This window comes from Vidua macroura, chromosome 4 (genome assembly GCF_024509145.1).
Source record: "Vidua macroura isolate BioBank_ID:100142 chromosome 4, ASM2450914v1, whole genome shotgun sequence".
Taxonomy (NCBI): Eukaryota; Metazoa; Chordata; class Aves; order Passeriformes; family Viduidae; genus Vidua; species Vidua macroura.
Genome location: NC_071574.1, coordinates 55389053 through 55416926, shown reverse-complemented (window position 1 = coordinate 55416926; position 27874 = coordinate 55389053). Strand labels below are relative to the sequence as shown.

At 36.9% G+C, this 27874-nt stretch overlaps 1 protein-coding gene across 6 annotated transcripts in view; it reads left to right on the top strand.

Moving 5' to 3' along the window:
* The window catches only part of RBPJ (recombination signal binding protein for immunoglobulin kappa J region), a 140571-nt gene that overhangs the window by 88505 nt on the left and 24192 nt on the right, over positions 1-27874 (top strand). For 5 of the 6 annotated variants that reach the window (XM_053975207.1, XM_053975211.1, XM_053975210.1 and 2 more), the window contains exon 2: positions 27039-27077. In XM_053975207.1, the coding sequence (XP_053831182.1) occupies positions 27039-27077 (39 nt within the window). Of the gene's footprint in view, positions 1-3691; positions 3791-27038; positions 27078-27874 lie in introns of those variants that run through there. The other variant, XM_053975208.1, reaches the window with a different exon arrangement.

Here is a 27874-nt window from a genome sequence, read left to right as displayed (position 1 = left end):
TTTTATATATTCACTAGTGGTGAAGATTACAGTTAAGGTGCAATGCATACCTGTTCTGTGCTATGTTTGGTTTTAGATAAACTTGAAAAGATAGGTGGTCACTTGAATTTTTAAAGTACATATTTAATACAAACAAGTATTCTCTTATGCAGTTCGTTAGAATCTCTCTTGGGATGAATAATGTAGTTTATGCACAGTATTAGTTTGACATTTGGAGACCAAATAATGCTGGCAGAATTCTGAAGTTTCAGGACACGAATTTTCTGTGTTTGTAATACTTGTAACCCTAAATTCTTTGAATGTTAATTGCAAACACATTATTAACTGAACTATATGGCACTAATGTGCTGAAATACTGCCTCCCAAGAGCATTTCACAGGGAAGGTGTATTTTAAGTGGTTTTTTTTTTTAAATTTGTTATTTCAATATTTCTAAAAACTGAACAATTGTGAGTACTGGCTTTTATAGAATTACTTATTTTCTTCTTTTGTGTTTAGGTGAAAAGGAGAAAAAGATAAATGTCACTAGCTGTATTGTCAGGTGAAATCCTAATTCTGTTGACAAAAGTGGATATACCTTTTAAGTCTATACTATTTCAAGGCAGTTTTATAATTATAAATTATAGTCTTGATCTCAGTGAACTTCGATTATTTTTATGTAGAAATGCTTATAGCATTATAATGTTATACACTTCATCCTTACCTTGAACATAATCACATTAATTAACAATTAAGATGATACGAAGTAAGGAAATAATATAGAATTATGGTTATCTTTTGTAGTGTAAAAATTCAGAAAAGGAAACAGCCAATACTCTTCATTGAAGAGTAAATTATTAATAGAAGCAGTTTCCATATCCCTATATTCTTACTGAGCCTTGGAAAAATAAGGGCTAAACGTAGAATTTCTCATTTCCTGGGGTTCTACTTCCGTGGTGTTCTATACTCATATTTTGTGGTTGCTACCTTTTACAAAAAAAAAAATAAGTAACCTTTAGAACCTGAGGAAACTCTTTTGTCACCTTTGCTATGTCACATCACAGCCATTTTTCAGAGCCTATTTATACTGTTAAAAATAATTTCATTTTCTAAAAAATACTTCATGCTCTTGAACTGCACTTTAGTTATCCAGATGGTGACATATGGCTGTGTATCTTCTTGCTCTTATGCTTGTAAATGTATAAACTACATATTTGTGGTGGTAAATCTTTTACCAAGAAAGAAAAGAATGTAAGGGTTTCAGTATGTACAGTGTGAGAAGTCTCTTAAGCTTGCAGATTTGGATCCTTACAATAGACGTTTATTATATATAAAAAATATATTCTAATATTATATATGTATTAAAATTATATATGAAATATAAAATAGAGATTAAAATAGACATTGATTTTTTTAGTATTTTTTTAAGCTTGACTTATCTGTAAAATTTTATTATAAGGTATAATTGTTACCATGTATTACTGTTTGATTAATAAGATTTTATTGAATGACATGCTGCTGGGACATTATTTGTTCTCTCTAAAGCAGCCTGGACACTTCAGCCAACAACACATGTCTTCAGGAAGCTTGTGAGGCTCTTTTTTGAGCATGTCTTTTTATGTAGATAAGTCTTGAAACATTTGTGTTGAATTGAAGAACATATTTCCATAGTATTTCCATATTTAAGAGAGTCCCTGCAGAGTGATCTTGGCTAGTTAGAGGGCTGGGCAATTGCCATATATGAAATTTAACAAGGACGAGTGCCAGGCATGGGGCAGCTGTGGATGTGCATAGGCTGGGGAAGAGGGGCTCGAAAGGGACCTGCGGGTCCTGGCTGACAGAAAGTTAAACATCAGTCAGCAGTGCCCTGGCAGCCAGGAGGGCTGAGGGCACAGCATCTCCAGCCAGGCAGGGCAGGGGATTGTCCTGCTCTGCTCTGCACTGGGGCAGCCTCACCTCAAGTGCTGGAGGCGCACTTCTGGGTACCACAGTGTAAGAGAGATGTAAAGCTCTTAGAGAGCATCCAGAGGAACACCCTGAAGATGGTGAAGGGTCTAGAGGGGAAGTCATATGAGGAATGACTGAGATCAGCTGTCTTATTCAGTCTGGAGGAGACCAGGAGGAGACCTCATCATAGCCTAGAGCTTTCTCACAGGGGGAAGCAGAGGGGCAGACACTGATCTCTTCTTTGGTGACCAGTGACAGCACACAAGGGAATGGGCTGAATTTATGTCAGGAGGGGTTTAGGTTGGATATTAGGAAAACATTCCCCAGGGAAGTGGTCACAGCACCAAGCCTGACAGAGTTCAAGAAGCATCTGGACAGTGCTTTCAAAGGCATATGGTGTGTATCTGGGGGTGTCCTACAGAGGGCCAGGAATTTGGCTTGATGATTCTGATGGATCCCTTCCAACTCAGGATGTTCTATGAGTCTGTGATTCTGTGAGTCTGAAGTTGTTTACATGCTTCACTTGGAAAACATGAAGACCTTACAGTGGTTGTGGTTATGGTATAACTTTTATTCATTTGCTTCTTATTCAGGAGCAAGAGTTTATCTCCATTTTGTTGTACTGCATGACTAGCCTGTATGCAGTGGTATTTCATCAGTGCACTGAAAATCCAGAACACTTTCTCGAATAAGCAACAAGCTGTATTGGCAACTAATCATTTTTAACTATTCTGCATGAGAATCATACCTGATTCTCCATTTAACTTTTCTACTTATCATAGATTAGATTAAAGGGTATATACTACAATGGATCCTAGTTGATGTTTCAGTTATTAATCTAATTTCTTCTAGTTATTTGAGTAGAGGAATAAATGCCTAATTTTTTTCCTTTATGAGTACAGACAAATATAGACATTTTTCTGAATGCGCCAGAAGAAAAGTCATTCTACTTTTATTCTTGGTCACATTGCTTGGTCTGTAGGATGTTTCATCTGCACTTTGTTTTTTTTCAAAGCCATACTTGTGGCATATTTTTAGTGTGTGGTGTTTTGGGAGATTACCAGGAAAAGTTGGTATCGAAATGAAACTTGATCAGGCTGCTGTGAAATTCAGAATTTTCCAAGCCTAAAGAGAGAATTGAATTGTGCAAAATACTGGTCCCTAATTTTTGCCAAACTGTAGAAACTGCACGGAATAAAATATACTCTTCAGAAAATATCTTGCGTCCTTTTCCTGGCAGCTCTTATTTTTACTCTGTAATGTAATTTTGTCTGGGAGCAGTGGCAAAGGATCTTGCAGGCAGTGTTTGTAAGTTGCAAATTGTGGATTAGGAGCTACCAGTGCAGAAAATAAGGTTAAAGTTGTTTGTTTAGCAGAAGAATTTGTGAAACTAAGCTTTTATCAGTTATGGATTACGGGGGAGGTTGTCTTGGTAAGGGGTGTTACTGCTTTCAGTGGTGATCTTACATAAAGGGAACTTTAACATTAAGGTCTAGAGTCTTGAAGGTGCTTGTGCACGCTCTGAGTTTATGCCATTGTGGAAGAGTTCTAAGGCCGGGCAGAATAAATAATAATTAGCCGTACTCAGTTATTGTTGTTGTCCAGCCGTCTGCGTAAAAGCTCCTCATGTCCTGAACATGAAAAAACAAGCACAAAACCCCAGTGACTTGCCAAGGTCAAACAGAGTCTGTGGAGAGGTGGAAATAGAATTACTATCTCCAGCCTCTGTTCTTGTACTTGGTGTAGTTATGGGCTGTTTGCTGGGTTTTGACAGGTGACATCATGTTGTCTCTCCCACCTGCGGCCGTGAAAGCTGGTCAGGAGAAATCAGACTTCCTTAGGTTTTTCATCTGCATAACAGAAAGGTATGGTAAATAAGACTTAAGTGACTGTATTCGTCATTAATGTGTTTTGGTTATAGTGGGCAATGTTAGAGTGGGCACTAGAGAGATGCTGCTCTTACATAATTGAGGCAGATGCCATGGTTAGGGCATGACCAGTAGATAAACGTGCCATGTAATAAAATGAAGTGGTGCTGCAGTGTGCTGTTTCCATGTCTTTATACTGTGGGAGAAATTATTCTGTATAGGTACTTATTTTCAAAATGAAAATATTTCACTGCTTTCCAAATCTGCCACCTAGCTCTGGTTTCAGTGGTGAGCGTCAGAATTCAGAAAAGAAAAGGCTTTGGTGAGAGACTGCAGTTATTCTGCATGTGTGTGCTTCTTTTCATGCTTTATTTTGTTGTAGATATACAGTGACAACTAGTAAAATCTTCAATAAAGTTACGGGGATATATCAAAACTATTTTGGACATGTCTTTTTGTCCAAGTATTTTTTTGGCTAAATTCTTTTTTTTTTCTGCTGTTCAGTACTTCTTTGTCAGCATTGAGTCCTGGAGTGTTGTTGATTTGGTGTAGTTTGGGGTGTTTTTTTGTTTGGTTTGGTTCTTGGTTTGGGTTTTGTTTGTGTTTTTTTGTTTGTGTGGGGGGGTTTTGTTTGGTTTTTTTATTTTTCCTTATGTGTTCCATTTTTTTCATTTACTATTGCATGGTTGATGTTGCTTTTGGTTTATTTTGTATGTGTGCATTACAAATTTCTCACAATAAGTCATGGAGAGCAGTTAATCAAAATAACTATTTGGGATAAGGCTTCCTCTTTGAAAGAGGCTTGTAGCACTCTTGATATATTGTGACAAACTGTTTTAGTCAGCACAGATGATACTGAGATGGAATTCTGATCACAGTATAAAAGCTCAAGGGTTTGTATGAGTACTAAATTTACAAGACTACCTTCCTCTGTTAATTGTTTTGCTGTTGATGATGGAGGTAACGTGTCTCTTACGTCTCTAACGTGTCACTGTAAGAGTGATAGAAGAATATGTTAAGTGGAGAGAAAAAAACCAGGCAGTTCTCTAGAGCTAAAGCAAATTTCTTGCTCTAAGAGCCATCTAAAGCAGGAAAGGCATGAAAACCTATCCTGATAATCTGTTCTAATTAATAATATAGATGTTGGCCAGGCTCATGTTCAGTTTTGATAATACAGTAAATAAGATTAGTGTTTCCAGTGCTTATGTTTAGATAGCAGCACTCTCAAAATACCAAGAACTGTGTTAAAACAAATGTGAGAAGTATGCCAAAACAAATGTCAGAACTTTCTGCTTTTTTTTCTTTTTTTTTTTTTTTTTTTTTTTGCAATGGGCAAAATACCTGTATTTCACAACAGTTAGCAGGCAAAACAAAGGAGTCGTTATGAAACAAGGTTTAAAAAAGGTTTTTCTGAGTTTTACTCCCAGTCAGCTTGTTGAAGTGATAAATCGTACTTCAGATGGTAGCAAAGGAAAAGTAGACCAGGCCTTTACAGTCAATTGTGATTGTTAAAGACTCCTAAAAAGTATAGAGCAACTCTTGTTATGGGATCCCTTGTGCTACAAGGGTAGTAGTCATTTTTTTTGACTTGCTGCATCTGCATGTAGCTTTTGAGGCTGCAGTAAACAGAAGGTGACCTCATAAGATATGCTCAAGGTACCTCTCCAGACAGTGTATTAAGCCAGTCCTTATGTGAACATTCCTTGAATGTAGCCATTTCTATATGGAAATAAAATAGAGAAGAAGAAAAGCTCTGGGCATATCCCTTATTTATCTAATGTTTCTGTGTTCCATGTTTTTTCTGGAAAAAATCTTAACTTTTTTGTTGATTGTTAAATACTTAGTAAATAATCCAAAAATCTGAACTGACCTTCCTGCCTAATGTCTCACCATATTGCTGGATGGCACTTAGAGTTAGCAGTAGACTGGTTAGACTTGTCAGTTTGCATAGTCATGAAAGTAGTATTGCATCAGGTTAAATTTAAAAGTTTATCTTTTTCAGTTTGACTAGTTCGCTAAAAAAGACTGAACCATAAGCAACAGACCTATGTTTGCCAGAAGGTCTTAGGCAGTGATGAATATTATATCTGCAGAGATACGAGACTTCTTCACTTACTGAAACTTTTCCTCTGTCCTTAGGATTCAAATTGTGAATATCGTAGTTGGAAGTACTCAGCAGATTTTGCTGGTGACACTTCTGATATTTTCTTTGTTGTTTTCAGTATTCTCCTACATAATGGCCCAGATTGTAGAAGAGTTTTTTCAGTAATGATATTAGACTTTTAAGAAGAAAAATGCTATTCTACCATTGCACAAATTGCATTCCTAGCTAATGCTGTCTTTTTTTTGTTTTGACATTAGTTGAAAAACATGTATAGGCACAGATTGACATTCCTTTTCTCTGATTCTGGTTTATATCTGGTCAATTCTGCTTCCTCTTATTACATATATAAAGCATACTGAAATAACAGAGGATATTGTGTTTTGCTTAGTCATTTTCAGTTCTGTCCTCTCCTGAATTTTGTGAGCAACCTTCAGTTAGCTTTGCTTCTGGATTTCCTTTTTCTTTTTCCTCTCTTTAATTATTTTTAATGGAGTAGCACACCAGAATACTTTCCCTGGTTTTGTTGAGTTGGTTTTTTTTTGGTGGCTTTTTTTTTTTGTGGTTTTGTTTGTTTGTTTTGTGATGTTTCTGTGTAAGCCCCATTCTCTTTGTTCCTGGGCAGTCCAAATCCTTAGGTTTGTCCAGAGGAGTACTTTCAGACTGCTTCTCAACAGTGAGAGAAGCAGTTCCTTTTTTCCCCTAAATTTTGCTGTTACTAGCCCTAAGGCTTGTGGTGTACTTAGAGCATCACCACAACCATTATCTACAGAGCAGAGAAGTCACTGTTGCTACTCAGCTAGTGTGATAATCTAACAACTCTATGTTTTAAATCAAATCCAAACCCTATTCTTCATTTTTGGAAACTTAAAACTTTGCTTTGTCAGTGTCTTGGATCATGAGAGGGGATGTCTAATAATGTGACTTGTCTCCTCTGTTAAGAACTGATGAGGATTGTAGAGAAAATAAAATCTAAAGAATTCAAGAACCTGAGATATCTCATGTAACAAAAGACGAAACATTGATGCAGAGGGAGAAGCATAAAATTTAAATTATACTGGTAAAGCCAGAGAAGGATCCAGTGTTACTGCTGTGAAGGCAGGAAATATATTTTGGGAGGGGGAAGAAGACATAGTGAAGGATTACTTTATTTTGAAGGACTTCTGGTTTTTTGCTTTTATCACACTTCTTTCTTTTGAAATGTTTCAATCCTCTTCATACATGGGAAGCTACTACTATTTTTTTATCCTTTTGCTACTCCAAAGAGAATGGATAAGATAGAACTTTGAATGAACACAGACTGCAGTCTATTGCTAGTGGCTTTGTTGGGTGTATATTGAAAGCTGTGAAGAAGCAAGACACTTTGTTCTTACTAATATGGTATATTTCTAAAGCAACAGAACATGGGGAAAGGATTGTTTTTTAAGTGATGAAAGCAAACAAAGTAAAGCTGAGACCAGGTTAAATTCTGTAAATAAGCATTGTACAAAAAGTGGTGGGTGTGTGTCTGTGAATATAGATACACTTAAAAGTGTTTGTTATACAACTTTAATATACAACTTGGATTTATATTTACTATACAGACAGTGTCTTCTAACATAAGATGGGTTAAAAGAGCATGTGTGACATTCTGCATAAAATTGTAACTTTTCTTTTTGCCTGCTTCAGTGGTTGAATTTGATTTGCTTCTCTTAATACCATTTCAGAACCCTACAGAAATGGTACATATTGGGGTGTCTTAGTATAGGTTAAAAATTACCAGTTTGATCAGGATAGTTCTCTTACATTTTTTGTTTTTATTATAGAAGGCATTTTTATTAGTGTTATCCCGATCATGTCTGTTCTCGCTTAAAAAAAAAAAGTATTTGAAAGATTACTATACAGGTATTCTGGAAGTAGATGTGTAACAATGGTGCACTTTTTCTTCCAACAGTGAGCCTCAGTTTACTTTTGCTGATTAAACAGCTCATGTAGGCCTTTGTCTAAAGCATTTTCCCCACTTCATTTTGGAACAAAATTTAGAAAGTCAAATAGGCATATCCTTTGGATATAAGAATTGAATAATTGTTCCAGGCAGCGAGGCTAATGTGTGCAACCTTGCTCCTTTGGTTAAAGGTTTTTTCCTTTGGTAAAAGCAATCTTCAAACTCAGACTTGCAGCACTGGTCCATAGTTGGAGAAACAGGAAGCAAACACTTAAGCATTGTCCCAGATCACCATTGCTCTTTCAGTCTGTGGCATCTTCCTTTTTTTTCAGCTGCTTTCTTAATTTCTTTCTTGGAAGCCAAGAGTAGCTTCATGCAGTTTTCCTAAGAGTTGAGTCATTTATCAGCTTCTCCTTTGCCAAATAATCTGTAATGGAATCCACTACATTTTTTCTGCCTGAGGCTGTTTATTACATTGTCCTTTTGCTTTTGACTTGCTGTCTCAGTCCTTTTGATTGCTTATTCTGTTTTCTGCAGTGTTGTAGTTAATTGTGGCTGTTAGAAACATCTTGAGGACTCTAAGTTCCAAGTGCCCTAGGTCTTGGCACAGTGTCCATCCTGTAAGTAACCTGTATTCACCTGTCACTCAAACTGCCTGCAAGCTGTTGGGTGACATGCAGGTCCAGGGAGCCCTTTGAGCAGGGCTCTAGTATACCTTAAAGGATAAACTCTGGTTTTGATTATAAAACCAGCCAGGACTACTGGAGCTCTCTATATTCCTTGTGTTTTAGGAAGAATGGTGTGCTGAATGTTGAGTATATTTCAGGTTTGTCCCAAGGTGTGCTGGCATGGCCAACCAGATCTTATAACTGGTAAAAGGATCATAACTGAAAAGCTGTTGGGTTGAAAAACAGTGCCTGTCATGCCACTGTTTGTGTAGTTAATGAAGATTTATTTCCTGAAGAGCATTTTACTTTGTAGTTGCCAGTCTCTTGGGGAAAACTGGAAAATCCTTTCATTTTTAAAAAAACCCAAAACTAAGTTGATCCAGAAAACTCTGCAGTACCATTGCTTTGCTGCCCTCCCCTCCCCCCCAAAAATTACCAGTAGAGATTTATTATGCTTTCCCCTAAAGTTTGTAGCTAATTTTATTAATAAGCATTGGTATTATCATGCCACACTTGACAGCTGGTTTCTGTGCGTACCTTCAGATAGCAGTGGCATTCTGTCACAGCGGTGAGCGTCTGTGGCTGCTGAGCTGTGTGATTTGCAGGCTTCTCCAGTGTCACTCCAGTAGGAACCTGGATTTACTGATCTGTTAAAACTAAATTTTGATTCTGAGGTGGGACGACTCTTTGAGGCTAATCATTGATGATGTGAATTTGCCTTGGGATTTCCTTGCATTGAACTGAAAATGTCACAGATACGAGAAGGTTGAGGGGAGGTACCATTTAGGCTTGTATGGTTCTTCTTCAGCTGTCCTTTAATCCTGCTGCTGGAAATGGAGAAATGGATTGCTGCAGCCTTGGTCTGAATAAGAATAACCTGTGCATCCACTAACAGTGGGAGCAGAAGGCCTTGCACACCCCAGTGGATTGTCTTAACTCTGTCCTTCTTCCTCATCTTTGCCTCACTTTGTAATAGCAAAAGGGAATGGAGAGGAGTGGATGGATGCTGGTCTGGGGCTGGGGAACAGAATGAATTTTCTGAAGGTAGATAATGATGTATGTCTGTGTGTGTGGAGGCAGTTGTCTCTTGAATTTTATACTGCTGCAAAAACATTGAAGAAATTTTGGGAAAAGTAGATTTTTGCTATCTCAGTGTTAAAGTTTTTATCTGATTCTTTAAGTTTTTATTTATTGGAGTACAGAAACATTGAGTGGCTTCTCTCTTTTACACATGTTCTTTTATTTAGCTGGAGGGAAGTTGTTCTTTCTCCCCCCCCAAGGGAGTTTCCTGTGTGTATGGAAAAATAAAAAACAGAAGTGAAAAATACCTCGGGCTCCCAAACCTGTGGCTCACATTTCACTTCTCCCACTATCTTTCTTGTCATACAAGTAGTCTAGCAGTCCTTCTCCTACCCTTAGCAATGCTACCTATCTGAAGAGCTAGACACTGTCATAGCAAATGTGATAGCTAACTTGGCACACCAAATTATTACAACAACCTGTGAACCACTGGGGAAATAAAAAAATTTACACGGTGCTACACTTCTCTGGTGTTTAACTTGCCAGAACGTTTTATTAGGCTTTTTTCAGGCTAGTAAATATAACATAACTTTGATACGTGTTCCAAGATGTTTATAGTTATAAATAAATTCAGTATGCAACTTATGTGCTTTTTTTGTTTAAAAGTCCACTTAAGGCAGGGGCCCTGAAATTGTGTGTAACTCAACAGTTAGGTTGCATTTCATAAATATCACTAGAAATTCTGGAGATGCTCTGTTTACAATCTGACTATAAAGCAAATGGTTTCTCTTACTTCTTATGCCTAGGTGAGCAGTATGTAGATAACATACTGTATTCAATGTTAGTGCTGTCTTCACAGTATTTAATCTTTCCCACAACCATATAAGATAATTTAAGCACTTTAAAACTTGTATTCTGAATTTCCTTCATTTGTTTAGACTGCATTTTGTTTATGTTCTCTTGTCATGTGACAGGTTTGTGGGTTTTAGCCTCTTAAGTTGTTCTATAAATGGTAGGATTAAAGAACTTCTGTGTCCTGTACACTTGTGCCTTGTATGGTGAGGAAGGTTTATGGGACAGTACCATGAACTCATTCATCCCTAATGGACAAAGTGTAGTGGTAATAGATCTAAGGCATAAGCTTACTGTCTAGCCAAATGGCATATGCAAAGTGATCAGCTGTCAAACAGTAATTTCCAAATTCTGCTTTGTCTTTTTTGATGACATTGGCAATGTCTATCCAGTTTCCAGTTTTCATAAAACTCATAGCAACTTAATTTTCTTTAAAAGCTTGTTTCTTCTTTTTGAACTTAATTAAAACAGATTTATGGGCTCCTAAGCTATTGCAAGGGTGGCTAATCAATTTATTAATTGTACTAATACAGCAGTAAGCCTGCTCTGTTGACAGAGTGTGCCATATTTTCCAGAATGCATTAATGCCTTGAAGATACCATTTCCCTAAAATGGTGAATTCTAGGTGGTAACTTCTAATATAAGTTATCCCTTGATTGTTTTCGGATGAGATTTTTTTCTTCATTTATCTTGGCTGTGTGGCCATCTACATATTTTCATTCTATAGTTCAGGTTATCTATCTGATTGTTGAACTTTAATGATTGCATTTGTCAATTTTTTCTTCTGCTTTGGAGAGTTCAGACTGCCCTGTTTGAGGCAGCAGTGGGCAGAAATTTCAGGAAGGAGATCTCTCTATAGACTGGCATGTTCTGTGTACTACATACTTGGTAGTCCTGTGTTGGTAATCATTTTACTGGTCAAGATATGCTTGACAAGGTTGGTAGGTGCTAACTGAAATGACAAATTTGGTTGTTTAGTGCTTCAAGACGCTTCTGACAATTTACATTTCCTTCTGGCCTGAATGTACTTGGAAAGATGAGACAGTGTTTTGAAAAGAGGTTGGGTTCAGAGCTGAGCAGTTGGGAGCCTCACAAGAGTGCTTAGGCACGCTTTTCATGCTGTAAAATCCTTGCAAAAAAATTGTGCCAGTGCAGGCATTATTCTGGGAAACTCGTGTTGTAGCAGTCACAGGTTCAAGATCATGCAGAAGTTAAGTGCTATTGGGTTTGTTTTGTTTTTTTTTTTAAATACTGGTTTAGTAAATATTTAGAATACCTACATTAAGTAAAGTTGGTCTCAAAAAAATATTGTTGTTTTCAAATTGGCTTCATGGTTTATAGTGTACCTCATTAAGATGCAGGGTGAAGTTTTACCAGTAATTTGCATCTGTGTGGAATTTAAACTTGACAAACCCGAAAAGCAAGCCTCCTTGAATTAAGTATGATTCACACAATTTCCATTTTAAAAAATGGACAATAATAACTGCTTTGCATTTGTGCTCTTCATATTTTTTTCTTATGAAAAATGCTGCATAAAAGCTGTTAGGGCACAATAGGAGCATGTGTGACTATGTAAGAGACCTGCAATACTGTAATACCAGAAAAAAGGATGATAAGGTGTTAGCTTGCTGACATTCCAGCCATGTAATCTAATCTTTTCATATGGTTATTGTAAATGTACTGTGATAAGGAGGAGTAAAAGTTTATTATTGGAGTGTCTGTTTAATTATCTTGTACAGGGATCATTGACCCAGTTACCATAACAGTTGTTAAAAATATTATCAGGTTTGATGGTAGGCATTGTGGAGATTGTATTTCTTTAGCAATTTGATTCTAAATATTTTAGTTTTACAGTTAGAACTAGTAATAATTAGAAGGAGCTTCTAGCTTATACAATTTAAATAGAAATACAGTTTTTGTTAGCTATTTTCATCTTTCTCCTTCAAATCGAGCATTTTTTTTAAATGGCAGTATGAATTTGTCTTTCCTATGTTGGAATGCTCTATTAATTATTGCTGGGGCTGTAGCTGCAGTATAATTTAATATCTTAGAAACTTAGAATTTAACTGTAAATTAATTCAACAGCAATGGCGAAAAGTCCAAAGCTTTCAAATCTTTTAAAGCAACTGCTTTTCTTAAAACACAGGTTTGTAAATTGTAGATGGAATATTACCTAATTTTGCTGTCTATGCAAGTTATGTGACTTTAAAGGTTTAAGAATAATTTGCTTTTTTAAATGCTTCCCAGTTAGAGACCTTCAGCACAATCACAGGGAAAAAGCCTAACAGTGGAGAATGACCTCCAACTGATTTAGTTGTCCTGGAAAGTTAGAAAAGAGCCTTCTAATTCTCATTCTTTTCTGGGATGTGTTTATTGCTGCTGTTTTTATATTCATGGGATGATGTATTCATAAGCTTAATTACGAAACAATACACTTGAGATTGATTAATTCTAGGATACTGACAGCTCATTTTATAACTGCGCCCAGTTAATGTTAGTGTAACCACGTAATTCCTGGGTGATGCAAGAAAGCATCTGATATCTAGGAAACCCTATAATTTTGTAACACAGGTTGGTGCCAAATACAGCTTAGTTAAAAGGTACACATATGCACAGATTTTGTGTCATTTTAATTGAGGAGATAAATTTTATTTACAAGTTTGGAAGTTACTGTTGGCATGGCAGTCTGCTTAGGTGCTGATAATCTATTCTCTGCTTGCGTACTGATACAGTTTTCTAATTGTTTTACAAGTCTAGGATCAGTGGGTGGGACATAGTTCAGAGAAATAAGCTTATAGAACTCTAGCAGTTTACTTTTATTAACTATAAGGAGCTCCTTCCATATTGCATTTTGAAGACTCACAGTATAGAAGTTGGCGGAAGAAAGGGAATGAAAGGAGAGGGTGCATACATGAAATTAAAGGAGAGGGGAATAACACTGTGTTTAAAAAAAGAAAAACAATTACATTGCATAAATAAAGTTGACTGAAGGTGACTGAGTTGCCGGAGGAGGGAGATGATAGGGAATTGTCCCCATTTCTTAGAGGTGTGTTTTAGAAGTGTGAGAATACAGCAAATATATATAAAAATGGCTCTTGAAACTTGCTTTGGAGGGCTAGGTACTGCTGTCAGAGCTTACAGTTCCTAAACCATGACCAGTTGACAGAATTTATGAACTGGTTTTTGTTGGCTTTTTGCTATTATTGTTATTATTTTTAACATTATTTACAATGATATTAAATGGGTCTAAACTGAAGGTGCACCAGGGGTGCACCAGGTTTGTAACAGTGCCCTGCTGCCAAAGTAGGTGGTCACATACTCCTGAGTGTGCTTCTTGATTGCAGTGAGGTGGTGCTGGCATTCACTGGCTTTGTGATTGAATCAATAAAGCCTTACTCTGGCCTCCCCAAAAAGACAGGTTTTTTTCTGGATTACTGATTTGAATTATCTGTGGAAAGGTCTGACAAGTGCTGGAATTTGGTGTTTGAGGGTAGGATCAGTGCAGCTGGGGGAAGCTGGCAGGCAAGACCTGTGTGGCAGTGACAAATCAGCTCAGCTGCCTCTGAATCCATAGTCCAACTGTGAACTGGAGCAGCTGGGATACAGGCACGTTTGCTTGCCCCGACTGAGCAGAGAGGTGGGAATGGCATTTGAAACAGTGAAGACTTAAACTGTCTCAGCAAGACATGTCAGAGTTGGTCTCCTTAAACCTTAGAGATGTCAGTTTACTTAGCTGTCATTTTGCATTAGGTTCTGACTGCACTTACGGTGAGAGTCTTACAGGTATCCTAAGCTAAAATTTGACTAAAGATGTTAGTCTCCTAGTAAGATCTTTTAATTTTGCTTAAGACTTGCATTTTGCAAGTCATTTTCTGGATTTACTGGATTCCTCTGTGCGTTTTCTTGCATTATAGTTCTTGCCCATGAGAGTTATAGGCTTGCTTGGCTGCTCCTGTAATCTTTCTTGGCTTCTGTTGAAGTTGAGTTTGCTGAGGTGACCAAACAGCTTTCTACAACTAACATGACTGGTTTCCCTGTCTTCTGCTTCCCCATGTGTTAGTGGTGTGCCAGATTGATGGACTGAGTTAGCTCCTTTTGAAGGTCTGAGCACTGCAGGTGGTGCAGGGCAACTGAGTTGAGGAGCTTGGAGCAGGGACACTAAGCCCCTTAGAGACAGATTAGGCCATTCTCCTTGTTTTTCTGCTCCTAGGAAGCAGTTGCTGTAGCAATAAAGCTCCTTTGTTTATGAGGGTATAGGGTAAGGAAAAGGACATGGAAGAGTGATTATCCCACTACTTTATTAGAGTGGTGGTTAGAGATTTTGAAGCTGACCAATGACTGTACCTGTCAAGAACCTGTTGTCTCTTAAAGAGCTACTCCAAAGAAATACCTATTTGCCTTTTTGGTTAGTGAGGTTAGTCTGGCTTTTTGCGAATCTTCTGCCTTTGCAAATTTAATTTCGTTCCTTACCACTTCCTTATAAAATCATTCACAATTTCTCCTTCTGTTATATATTTTTGGTATTACAGTGAATGGTGGTGGTTCAGAGAAAACCATGAACCTTAACTTTTGTCCTTCTTTTTATTCACTTTTTTTAAAAGTTATCTTCTGCACAGAATATCTGCTTATCTTCCAGTTAAGGATGGAAATTATATTTACAGAGGAGAAACTGTTCTTTGAACACTGCTGACATACAGTCACTGAAATGAAGGTTGAACAAATCCTTAGGTACTATACTATAGTGCTGGGTTCCTATATTGGCAGGAAAGTGGTTGAAAAAGTCTCCTCTTATATCTAATTTGTGACTTTTTTCAAGTAATTGGGCAGCAGAGATAATAATCAGTACACTTAGTAGTTTTTCCCTCATGCTTCTAAAAAAAAATGTCTTCAGACTAAATCTTACTTGCAGTTATGGGTCAGTAGTAACTCTAAAAAGCACTGGTTTGGTACTCAATAGCTCTGTTCTTGCCATATTTAGAAATTTAATTTTTTAAAAGATAACTGCTTGTTTTTAAGGACTTGCTGATACTTAAATTATGGTTTAGTAGGGGATATATAATCACTTTCTTAGGAAATAAGAGTCAAGTTTGCTTGTGAAGTATGTATTCAAAGGTGGTGTGCAAGGTGAGATCCCGAGGAAAATTTGCTGTGTCAGATGGACAAGAAGAGTTCTAGTAATCATAAGCTGAGCAAAGTCATTATCAATGAAAGCTGTGACCGTGAGATGTTTTGTGTAGAATCATACTTCAGACTGATTTTATGTATTGCCATTACTTTAATGGTCAATTTTGTGTATTGAATGTGCAGGTGTTTTCCCTTTTCCAAGTGTCCACTCTCTTTTGGTTTGAATGGATAAGAACGTTCCCTATGCATTTACAATAGCTGTGTTTTAGGGACCAGCATTCTGTTGGCATGCTGATTTTCAAGCTAATAAAACTTGGTCAGTTGCTAAGGTATGTGTGTTCAAGTCAACAGTTTCCACTAAATATTTGAGCTAATGTTATTAGGCAATCAATAAAAAAGAAATAATAGCACGTGAATATAAAGGAATCATAATAAATTGACTAATGTTTTACTACATTTCTTACATTCTGCACCACTCTGACATTTTAATGTCTTTATCCTTTAAGTTGATAGTATCTAAGTTCTTTCGTATACCTGACATCTTTGGATTACTAGCTCCTTGCTGCAGGTACCTACAACCAAAAGCAAAAACAGGGAAATCACATCTCCAGGTGTATGTTTTGGCACTTCCTCATTAACCAAGCTATCATTACCGATTTCCTTACCTCACTTAGTGTGGCAAAGTTGTGTGAATGCTGTCTTGATTAAAATTATATCCTGTTTGGAGAAGACCTTTGACTTTTAGAGTCATATACAAGTGTAGTGATTACTGCATGGAGCTTTTTTCCAAATCTAGGTAGACTGCTATAAAGAAGTGAATTTGTTCACTTTCTTTAAGTTGTTTAAAAGTGACCCTGCTTACTGATACAGTGCAAGCTTTTATTTAAATTGCAGCTGTGGTTCTGTGATTTTATGGGGATTGGAAAACAGAGGACAATAATGAGAGCAGTGTGGGAGGATGAAAGCAGGTCAGAAAAGGGAGAGGGAGTTTCTAATTGAACCAGTGACTTGAGTGAGAGGGCGTGACTAAGTGAAGCAGAGCTTTTTCTATTGTGTTTTTGTCAGTATTATTTGATATAGTGCCAAGAGTGTGTACAGTGCTGTAGAGTGGAAGACTTGTTTCAAACAGATAAAATGCTCCCTGTGTTGGGGGACTTAAATTCTTTAAGTATAGTCGGGGGCAGTACAGAATCATGCAGTACAAAGATGTGATAGTGCTTGGTTGGTGGCATTCACCCTGGAGCAGGTGGGTCTTTTTTTTGTTGTTGTTGTTGTTAAAGAGGGAGAATGTTTTGTGTATTGATAAAAAACTTTCTGGTTTTGTGATTTCAGGGGCTGCTGTGCCCCCTGCTTCCAAAGAGTCACAGTGCAGTTGGACCACCCATCACTGACTCCTTACAGAGGAGAAAGGGACTTTAGGAGTAGTAGAAATCCATTGGTCATGTCCATTAGACATTTTTGATTGGTGTGGTTTTAATTAATTTTATCTCCTTTTGTAGGATGGATAAAAAAGAGGGTACTTTGTGTCAATAGTGTTCCAAAGCAAGTTGGCTGAGATTGGTTCTTTGTATGTGAATATGAAAACTGTATTTATTTTTAAAAATGGGTTAGCTTTTAATTCAACTCTAACCTTCAGGACAAAGTCTTTATAGCAATATTTATTACAGTAGACACCCTAATGAGAAACAGGGTCGAAGTGCTGCTGGCAGGCAAAAGTGAGAGTGAGTTGATGACTGCGTGTGACTCTGTTAGCGTGTGTGTTCATCCTGAAGCATGAACCAGCCTGGGATGGGTGAGCTGGAAGCTGTCAATCAATCTGTTGACTTCATCAGCCTTGGGAGGACCACACTTACAGACATAGTTGTGTCTAGAGGGAGCAACAGGGAGAGATAGGTGTCATTTCTTCAGCAGTTTCTGTACCTCAGCTGTGTGGTATTTTAGAAGAACAAGACAATGGAGTATTTAGGGTGTGAGTAGTCTAAGGATTTAAACACTCTTTACCCTATGATGCTATGCAGATACTTAGGAATACAGGGTATGCTGGGTGTCATTAGACTGCATGGCATTAAGTTACAACAACCTACAAAAATTGGTGGAGGGCAAAACCCCAAAAAACCTGTGGGACACAGAGGGGGAGTTGCCTGAGAAATGTGAAGAATGAAGGTTGTGTGGAACTGTAGGCTGTGGAGTATAGAGTGGGTAAGAATTACTTCATCATCATCTGTCCTTTCTTTTGACAATATTAACTAGTTTATTTTCGTTCTTAGTTTGTGTTTCCAGTGTGGAGGTTGTTTAGTACTGGATATTACTGGTAATACAACTGTTTCTGTTTCCCATAATCAGACTTGTGTATATTGAACCCAGTTTGTTTTTGAGAAGATAAAACTTTCCTTCTGATGGCTTTTTTTTTTAGCCATTGGTATGGTTCATTTATTGTCTTCATCCATGGAGAAGATCAGTGTGAAAAATTTTTGAGCACAGGTAATTGCTTGTGTTTATTTCCATGTTAACTGAATTCTTATATACAATTATATGTCTTTTGCATTAATCTCTTAGAGATTGTGTCCTTGAGGTGTTTTGGCTTTTTAATCTTGTGTAAAACCTGTAGATCATCACTTTTTTGAGCTCTACGTTTTTAGCACTGACATATCGTAACAGTGCACTATTTTCAGATTCATTTAAAAATAAAGGATATCAGTATGGAATAAGATGCACTTAGAGAACTCAAATCCAACAGTTATCTCCAGCAGGAAACATGTTTAAGTGCTGTGGATCCAACCACTGTATGAAATGTGGAGGCCTTATATGCCAGCTCATGCTGGATCGTAAATGGCCCTTTTTTTCAATACATAGGAATTCTCTTTGGGTCTGTGAAACCACCATATGGGAAAATGTTTTTTAGTTACAGATGATCATTTCCCTTGGGAGTTGTGTTCTAAAATGTTTGTAATAGACTATGGTTGTGTAGGTGAATGCATTGAAATATTTTCAGTATTTACATCTTGTCTTCATCAAAATCTGTGCACAGAAAAGTATACCTACATTAACAGACTATCTTGTATTTTAAAATGTACACCTGCTTTTGCAGTTGATGTGACATGTTATCCTAAATGTAGAAATCTGCAAAACCAAAACAAGTCTGATGTGGAGTGGCTGAGTCTTACCATGTAAGTTGTAATATGCTGTTCAACCCAAAGGAAGTGTTTTTAGCAAATGTCAGATTAAGGGATCGCTCCTGAGAATTAATGAGTGTGCCCTGTACATGGGCACTATTGCATATGTTAGCTTTGATAATTTCAAGCATTTTAAAAGTCCATAAATATTAACTTTCCTCAGTGCTTCTTCAGTTATTCACTAGTTTGTCTATGGTAAGCAAATTGAAGCTGAAAATAGGCAGAGGCTAGACAATTCAAAGAAAAAGAGAAAATAAAGTCCCAGTGTGCTACTTAAATCCATCTTTCAGCTTTTCTCAGATTATGTCTCTGTTAGGAGCTGAAAAGGAATACTTACATATTGATCCTCAAACTTTGAATGGAAACATGAGTATTTCACTTTCCCGGATCTTGGATAACCTCAGTAGGCCAAGTAAACCTTTGAGATCCTGTGGGGGGCTTGTAGTATGGTGAGTTTGTGGTAACGGATCACAAAGTAGCTTGAAATGAATTCTTTGAGAAGTATTTTCATTTCTCATGGTAGAAAGCAATAGAGCCTGTTACAACGAGGGTCTGGTTATCTGGTGCTAAGAGCTGAACAAACACTTGACAGACTTTCTAGCTTTCCAGATATATAGCAGTTACTTTAAAGCTGAGGGAGAATGATAAAAAATACCTGTAAATTACTTCTCTTATTTTAATTTCTTTCCTTAAAAGGCTTTTGTCTGATTATTAAGTCACAAACTTTTCTTGTTTGTTCACAAGTTACATGGCATTGCAAGAGGTCTAGGAAAAGGTTGCACCTGACAGTTGCCACTGCTTTTAGAACTGGAGTTAAGTGAAGCACAGGAATTTCTTTTGCTGCACTTCTGGCTGAAATGCACTTAAGAGTAGTTGAAATGGCAGCATTTCTTCTTCCCCAGTCCTATTGCACATAATGGTTTGTGGCATACTGGCTGTTTGATAGGTATTAGAAATGTTGGGACTTGAGCCTTTCACCAGACTTTTTTGTCACTTCATGTTGTTGGAGAGAAGTTGGATTTTCTTTCATTCTTTATTTCTGAATTCATAATATAGTCTGAGATGTTGCCAAAGACTATATAAAAATCTGGAGGTTTTTTATTAGACTCCTCGTGTTTCAAGCATTGTTTCCCTTGGATCTCCTCTGAGGAAGTAAAAACTTTCCTTGATCGCTCTATTCTGTATTTTAATTTCTATGTTTAATATGCTGCATCTTACACTGCCTTAAATTAGTGACTGCCATATCTTACTTATCACAATGTTGAGACAATTGTGCTCTGGGAGATGGAACTGAAACCATTGAACTGAATGAACAGTGTGAGGTAAGTTCTGTCCGGGCCAGTTTCTTTGTGACACTTGTCTGGGGATTTTTTCCAAAATCCATACTGACGTATTATAGTCATCTCTTGTAGCCTATTAAAGAGTTCTTCTAACATGTCCTGCAGCAAATACGTACTGTGATATAACAGGACTAATAAAGAATTGAGTTTACTGTTCAGGAATGATATTAGGCCTTTGCTACAATCAGTCAAAAGCACCAGCAAGTGAGTAGGTCCAGTTGGAAGTGATCTTTCAGTTAGGTAGTTAGGGGTGAAACTTTTCCAATGAACAGGCACTCTATGCCTTTTTAAAATCTGGCATTTGTTTCCCATGCAGAAGGAATCCAATTTTCTTTTCTCATTGTCCTGGGTGTGGCTGGGACAGAGTTAATTTCCTTCATAGCAGCTGTTACGGTGCCATGTTCTTTGTGACAGAACAGTGCTGATAACACACTGATATTTTAGCTCTTTCTGAACAGTGTTGGCACAGCATCAAGGCCTTCTCTCTTCTTCACTCTGCCTGGTGTCTGTCCCCCCACAATGACTGAGGGGGGTACAGGGTACTGGGAGGCATGCAACTAGGCAGGTAACCCAAACAAACTGAAGAGATATTCCATGCCATATAATGTCATACTCAGCATTGGAGGGGAGTGGGATTTAACGAGGTTACCCAGCTTTTGCTTAGGAAGTGGCTTGGTATTGATCGTGGGTAGTGGTGAGTGACCCATTTCACTTTGTTTTTCTCTACTTCCACTTCTGCTTTCTATGTTAAACAGTTATTTTATGTCAACATACAAGTTTTCTTGCTCTTTATTCATGTTTCTCTCTTCATCCATCTGATGGTGAGGGGGAAATACGCACCTGGATCCGTTTAGTTACCTGCAGGCAACAAAGCATGATCTCTTCATAGTTGTGTAATGCAGAAAGGAAATGGAGATCTCAACACATGGGTATTTGTTTTGAAAGGAACCTCTAAAGATCATGGAGTCCAAATACCCTGCAACAAGTAGGGATGTCTTCAGTCAGATCAGGTTGCTGAGAACCCTGTCCAATGAATGTTTCCAAGGATGGGGCATCTACCAGCTTTCTGGGCAGCCTGGTTTTGGATACTGTGCTTTTGGATTTTCAGGGTAAGGAAAGTATTTACTTTTATTTTCAGTGTTGAAATTTTTAAGACACCAGGAAAACTTCTGTCACAAAAAAAAAATTGACACAGAAAACAGTTACTGTAGTGTATTTTTACTACACTTTGTATATTCTGGAGTTGAATTTGAATGTTTTGCCTTGCCACAGATTTTTCTGGTGCCCCATTTCTCATACTGGTCTCGGGTCCATGTTTTTCATTTAACAATTCTTAGTTTGCAGCTCATGTCCTCCCATTCTTAGTCCACACTGTTTCTACTGCTCCCCCATGTTGGCCTCTCCAACACACTTGCTTTCTGCTCAGCTGTTGTTCCTGCTGTAGTCAAATTTGACAACTCCCTTTTGCATTTTGCTTCTCTCGAGACCATTTACAGAAAGATCCATGCTATTCTGACTGGATGCCAAAAATTGTGTCAATCTGTAGGCCAAGTGAAAATACAATACCTAATTGCTGAAGTTTGTCTCTATTTGTACATTTTGGAAATATTTTTTTAAGGCTTCTGTTCTTAGTACATAAAGGTGAATGGGCTTTCTCAGGGACTGTTAAAATGATGTTCTTGGCTGAAGACCAATACCGGAAAAATCTGAAGTTCATATTCCAGGCAGGAGGATGCTAGAGCTGTTCAGTGACCATAGATATTCAGTCAGAGTTGAAGATAGGATAGCATGTGATTTTTGTAGAGATTTTTTTTTTTTATAATTCTTTTTCTTGCAAATAGCAGAACTGCTTTGGTAATTTTCATTTATTTATTTTTCCATCCAAAGTTGACTTGACACATAGAATCATTGAATAAAAAAGAAAGGAGCCAAATCATTTATGTCCAGAAAAATAAGACAAATAATATAATAATTATAATACATATAATAACAAAAAAGTTTGTCATGTTTAGTAAAGGCATACAACTAGATAGATGCTGAAAACAGTGAAAATTCATATTCCTGCAGCCATAGAAAATTGTAGTGGTATTGTATCTGAGCTAGGAATTCCAAATAGGATTTCACTTTCTGTATTGTCTGAAAACATTTGAAACTTACCCTGTATATTATGCCATGTGTTTACCTAACTTGAGAATTTAAAAAGTTTTGAGTAAAACTATGTACTCTACTGATAAGATTAGTGTTACTTCACTTGTTAACTTCCATACTTAGTTGAAGGGCAGTAAAGAGATAAAAGGAGAAAGAATGTTTCCTTACACTTCTGTGAATGGGGAAAAGAATTTTAAATGGCAAACTGGGACTTGCTTAATGAAAAGTATGGACTTGAAAATAATTATTTGGGACATTATATTGAAGAAAGAGTTCTGCCTACAGTGCAAAGTGTGGAAGTGAAATTAATTTATGCAAAGCATCAGAAGACAAAACATAGGAAATAATAGAATACTAACTGGTGGTTGGAAAAAAAAAACAGGACTGGGAAAAGAATTAATTAGGACAAGTATAACTTGCTCCAGTAGCAAGTGATTATGGTGTGACTAATACTCTCACTCATGTGCTGTACACCAGTACAATGTGTTAGGATATACTGATAGAATACAGCTTGAATTGATGTGAATGAAACAGCAACTTGACTGTGTGTCTGTATGTCTAGAATCCCAATACAGGACACCTGAAAGAGCATTTAGTCTTGGATAGTAAAATTTTAAAAACCCAGGAAATGAAAGGAACTTGGTGAGCATTCAGATATAATGATGCATAACCTCTAATTAGGACTCCAAATTACATATATTTATCCTGTCTAATAACCTCTTCAAGAATAGAATTATGATACATTTTAGTTTCCTCTCCTGTACATTTTTGTTATTCATCAATCTGCATATTTTCAAGGTGAAAAAAAGGAGAAATGGAAATACTGACTAGATAAATCCCAGAACAATGAAATCCAGTGAAAACCTACACAAGAAAAGTGTTGCAGTCTCTGTCATGTCTGACAGGTAACCTTGGAATGTCTGAACTGGCTCATTTTTTAACATACCAGTCAAATATGAAAGTTTGAAATAGCAGCAATTACAGCTTGTGCAGTGGATGTCATTTAGTACAAAACCATAGATATAATGTGTTTCTTGCATTTTCATCTGTTTTAACATCAGAAAACTTAAAAAGATTCTTAGTCTTTTCTTCTGTGTAGAAGTTGCTGATATGTTATGTTAATATATGTTTCTGAAGGACAGAAACTAAAATATACAATATGTGTATATTGTCAGTACACATCTCTACATCAGTTTGCAAACATATGGAAAAAATAAACCCGATGAACCATTAAACAAAATACATGTGATACTTTTTAAAAGAAAATTTGTGTCTTTTTTGTATATTTGAGTTTTGTAGTGTGACTGAAAATCTGGCATCCTGCTTTGGATTTCCAAAGTTGCTGCTTTGGAATATATCTGGTTCACAGGAGTATATATACTGATCCATGCCTGCTAGTCATCAGTAAAGGATAAGTAAGGAAAGGATATGAAAGACAGGGTAAATGTAGACTGGTTTGGGTTTTTTTAAACTCATGCTATTTTCTTTGCTGCTGGTAGAAGATACTTTACATTTTCCTGAGAACAAGGTTGTAAAAACAGGATCATTATACTTAATAGAATTGGATTGAATTCTGTATCAGACTTCTGTTTAATCTTTTGAGCTTACTTCTGCTTTCAGCCTCCACAATATTCTCTAGCAAAATGTTCTACAACTTAGTTTTGTGTTTGTAGAGCTAGGAAAAAAATATTCTAATATTAAATTTTTGGTGTTGGATATATTTCCCAATTCCTTTGTTTGTGAGATAGGAGAGAATAACTATATCCATTCCACATGTTGCATATCTTGTATCAATCTCTTAGATCTTTGCATCTGTTTGTCACTTTTCTCTTATACTCTCACTAGAAAGCTGGAGTTTTAGCCAATTGGATACAAAACTATTGATTATTCATACTGACTTTCATGCTGTTACTACTCTGAGATTAACTTTTTCCCACTGCTGCAAGTTTTCAGAATTGTGAAGTTGTGGCAGAATAATGCCATGACATGGTGATGTTTCAGTTTCCTATTTCATTCTTCATAATTTTTGAATTTTAACTTCTTTAACTATTGCTGTTGAGCTAGGGAGGTGAATATCTATGGAATATTTGAAATGATTTTGTAATGATGCAGGAAAAGGCTGTTCTTTGACACCATGGCTATGGTACATAACCATCAGTCATCTGTCAAGACAACATTATTGAGGGAAAGTCGCTGAATTTAATTTAGAAACAGTTAACATGGGAGTTAAAATAAATACCAAGATGCAATTTCCTCCTATTCTACCTCTCTGTAATATATATTGAAAGAATAATAAAAGGTTTACACAATTTACATCATCTCTTTGAAACGTTCGTGTTGCTAAGGGTAGCATTTATATGTGTTCACAAGTTGATTACAGTGACATAAATAACTTCATTTTTGTGTGGAGGAGGCTGGGGAAAGCTGGTATATGAGTTAGGGAGGTACTGCACTGAGCATCAGATCAGAGTTTGCCCTGTACATCTCGAGAGTGACTCAGTGCTTTAGCTCTTATTCTGAAGAATGGGGATTTTGGTACTTTTCTCCTGTGTTGTATGTTCAGGATTTGACTAAAGGAAAAGATGAAATTTATTTATTTCAGTAATTGCAACTGAGTTGTATAGCCCTCTTTTAGTAATTAAGCATATGTGCAAGGGGAATGTATCTTCTGCATTCGAGTTCTGCAAGGGCATGTGTTACTTTAGGGCAGAGTTTGTCTGTAAGGGGGTTTTTTGTGTTAATGCAGTTTCTGGTGTACTAAGGTCCTCATCTTGGATTGGCTCTATTGGCCACAGTACAAGTAGTAAGTATTGTGTGCATAATGCCTTCTTTGCTCCAAGGTAAGCACCTCTTAATTTTTTTTTTTTGTGGTTAATTGAAACGTGCAGAGGGATTGGAACAAAGACAGTAGTTGTGCTCAAAAGCAGGGAGCTTATCTATAGGGATGTTGTTTATAGAGTACAGCTTAAAGGTAATCTGTTCTCTAGTCAGAGAGTTACAGACCCTCTGTCAAATAGGATGATCCTGGGTTTTCAAGGGAGAGCAACACCTACACAGATAGTATGGGGGAGCTGGGATATTCACCTACTCACACACTTATCCAGGGAAAATCAGAGGCACAGGTTGTGCTCAGGAGGCGGCTAGGCAGATCCTGAAAAGATAAGTGTTAGAAGCAGAAAGGCTTTGGATGTAACTTTCCCACTGCCAAACTGCAAAGCTGTTTGGGTTTTCTAGTTACCTTTTCTGCATTACAGCTATGTCTATGCAGTGATGCATACCACAGAGAAAAATATAATTTAAGTTTGTTTCCAGTAGACCTCAAAATTTAAAATGTATAAAAACAAATCTCACAGCAAGAATTCTGATTTCATTGTTTCATTTAAAATTAAAATCAAGCCAGAGAATTGACCTGTATATTAATAACAACAAAGTAAAACATGAAGGGAATTTGTCTGGTTGGAAAAACAAATTTTTATTTCATTGTTTAAGCTGAAAAGAAAATTTGGCTTCGTGTCATTTATTCAGTTTCTCTATGTGGACTGCCAGTGTTTTTAGAAAAGTCTTGAAAAATAACTTCAAAATTGGCTGAATGTTGTCACTGCCCTGTCAGGAGAGTGCTATTTAGCTCAGCTGCATATAAATTATAATAGTTACATATTTGTACATTTCTAGGATTACAGAAATTAAATTGGAATGTATGAAATCATTCCACAATCAGTGGCTGTAGAGTCCAGGACAGATTCATTGCACGAACAGGGGAATTTCTTGTTACATCACTTAATGAGCAAATTCTTGTCCTAAGGAGCCTCCACCACTCTTGTAGGACAATAGTAGGAAAGGGTTCTTTTCCCTCTCCAGGAAGCATGAAGGGAAAGCTATGCCCACCTATAAAACGAACTTGGCAAGTCATAGGGATATTTATGAACACTGGCAGTAAAAGCACAGTCTCTTATGTCTCTATTTATTTTTAGGCAAAAAGGTGTTAAGCTAAGCCTGTCTTTTTGTTATGCTTTGGTTTTGCGTTGTGGGTTTCTTGGGGGTTTTTTCCCCCCAGTCTTTGTCATCATTTTAGCTTGTGGTTGCACTTCCTCACCAGGATTAGCAGATGTACATTGCTGGGTGCAGCCTTCCTTTTTTCAGATCTTTCACCTGACCATTTAGTTTTAATCTGAGGATGGTTTTGGTAATGAAAATGTATCTGCCATGTGTTAATTTGGTGTCTTATGTAAATCAAGACTTTCATGGAAAGTCTTAGCCTAGTGTAAAGAATATTCTTTCTCTCAAGGATGGTGTTGAAGCACTGAAAGAAGTACAGCTGTCTCAAAACACTTTATGGCAAAAAAAATGTTGTGTGTATTGGTGGCTATTTATGGATCAAGCTTGGCTGCATTCCATAGGAGAGATTTTTTCCTGTAATTCATACTGGCATGTATGAAAATGTTGTCATCCTTTTTGTAAGAAGTCATGAAGGAAAAACAGATTTTTGAGAAATTGTCCTGGTGGAAAGCATTCACTTATTTGTCAACACAGATATGTCTGTTAATTTCTGTATGTTTGCAGTAACTGCTTGTTGATGGCACTGCTGGTCAATTCTATGGCAAAGATCTTCTGCTTCTTTACATTCTTGTGATGTCTGAACTTTCCAGAAGTCATTCTGAGGGCAAATGTGACTTCAACAAAGAAAGTTACCTAATGTTCAAATAAGAAAAAGCCTCTGTTGTTGTGGGAAACGCTGTTGCGAGGAGGTGGTTAATATTTTAATAGTGATCTTATCTAGGAAATCACAAAGAAAAGATATAAAATTCTAATACAATTTCAAAAATTGGGATACCATCTTACTATAAAATTATGTCTAAACACTTTTGGTTTAAATTAGCAACTGCTTCTTTTTTCAGGAAATTTGGAGAGCGACCTCAACCGAAACGGCTCACAAGGTAAGCATTAAAGAAAGTCAGTATTTAACAATTTTCTGAAGTTACCTTTTTCATTCTCAGAAAAATTAAGTTAAAAATTTGTGGGTTGCTAACCCTAGAATTTTAAATATCAAAGCTTTTCAATTATACATGCAATCAGCAGCCAGAAGTACAAGTTTTAACAGACTGGCTTATTTTTAATATGAAACTCAAAATGAATTTTTAGAAATGGTGTTCACTTCTTGTATCAGGTTATTGCAGGTTATATTGTAGGATGTGGATCTGCTCATTTTCAAATCCTCAGGAATGAGCTGATTTGTTTCTTGAGTAGAAGTGAGGTCATGTAACCCTTTTTGCTGCCAGAATTGAACACGGTGCTGTCAAGGAGTGATCTGAACCAATTTTTGGTGAACCTCAAGACTATCAAATAGAATTATCAAGTCAATCTATTCTGGAAAGTGTTTAGGGTGATTGGAGTACAGTTCTTGATTTGGTCCTGGCCTGCCTGGGATGTATTTACACCAGAAATTGTTAAGAAGTCACCTTATTTTTTCAAACTGCTTTAACATAGTCTGTGCAAATATTTATTATTCTGTGCCACAAACTGTGCCAATTATAATTAGCTCTTGGTTTTAAAATTCACTATTTGCTTAAAAGCAAAAAAGGATGTGCCATTTGTTTTTATAGTTTTGTGTGGTGATAGAGGAAGCCTCTTGTCACCTCATGACAGCCTCTGTTTTGAATGAAATGATATTTTATGTTAGCACATGATGGGGGGGAACATTCACATTTTGTGCTGTGAATATCTGTCTCACTGC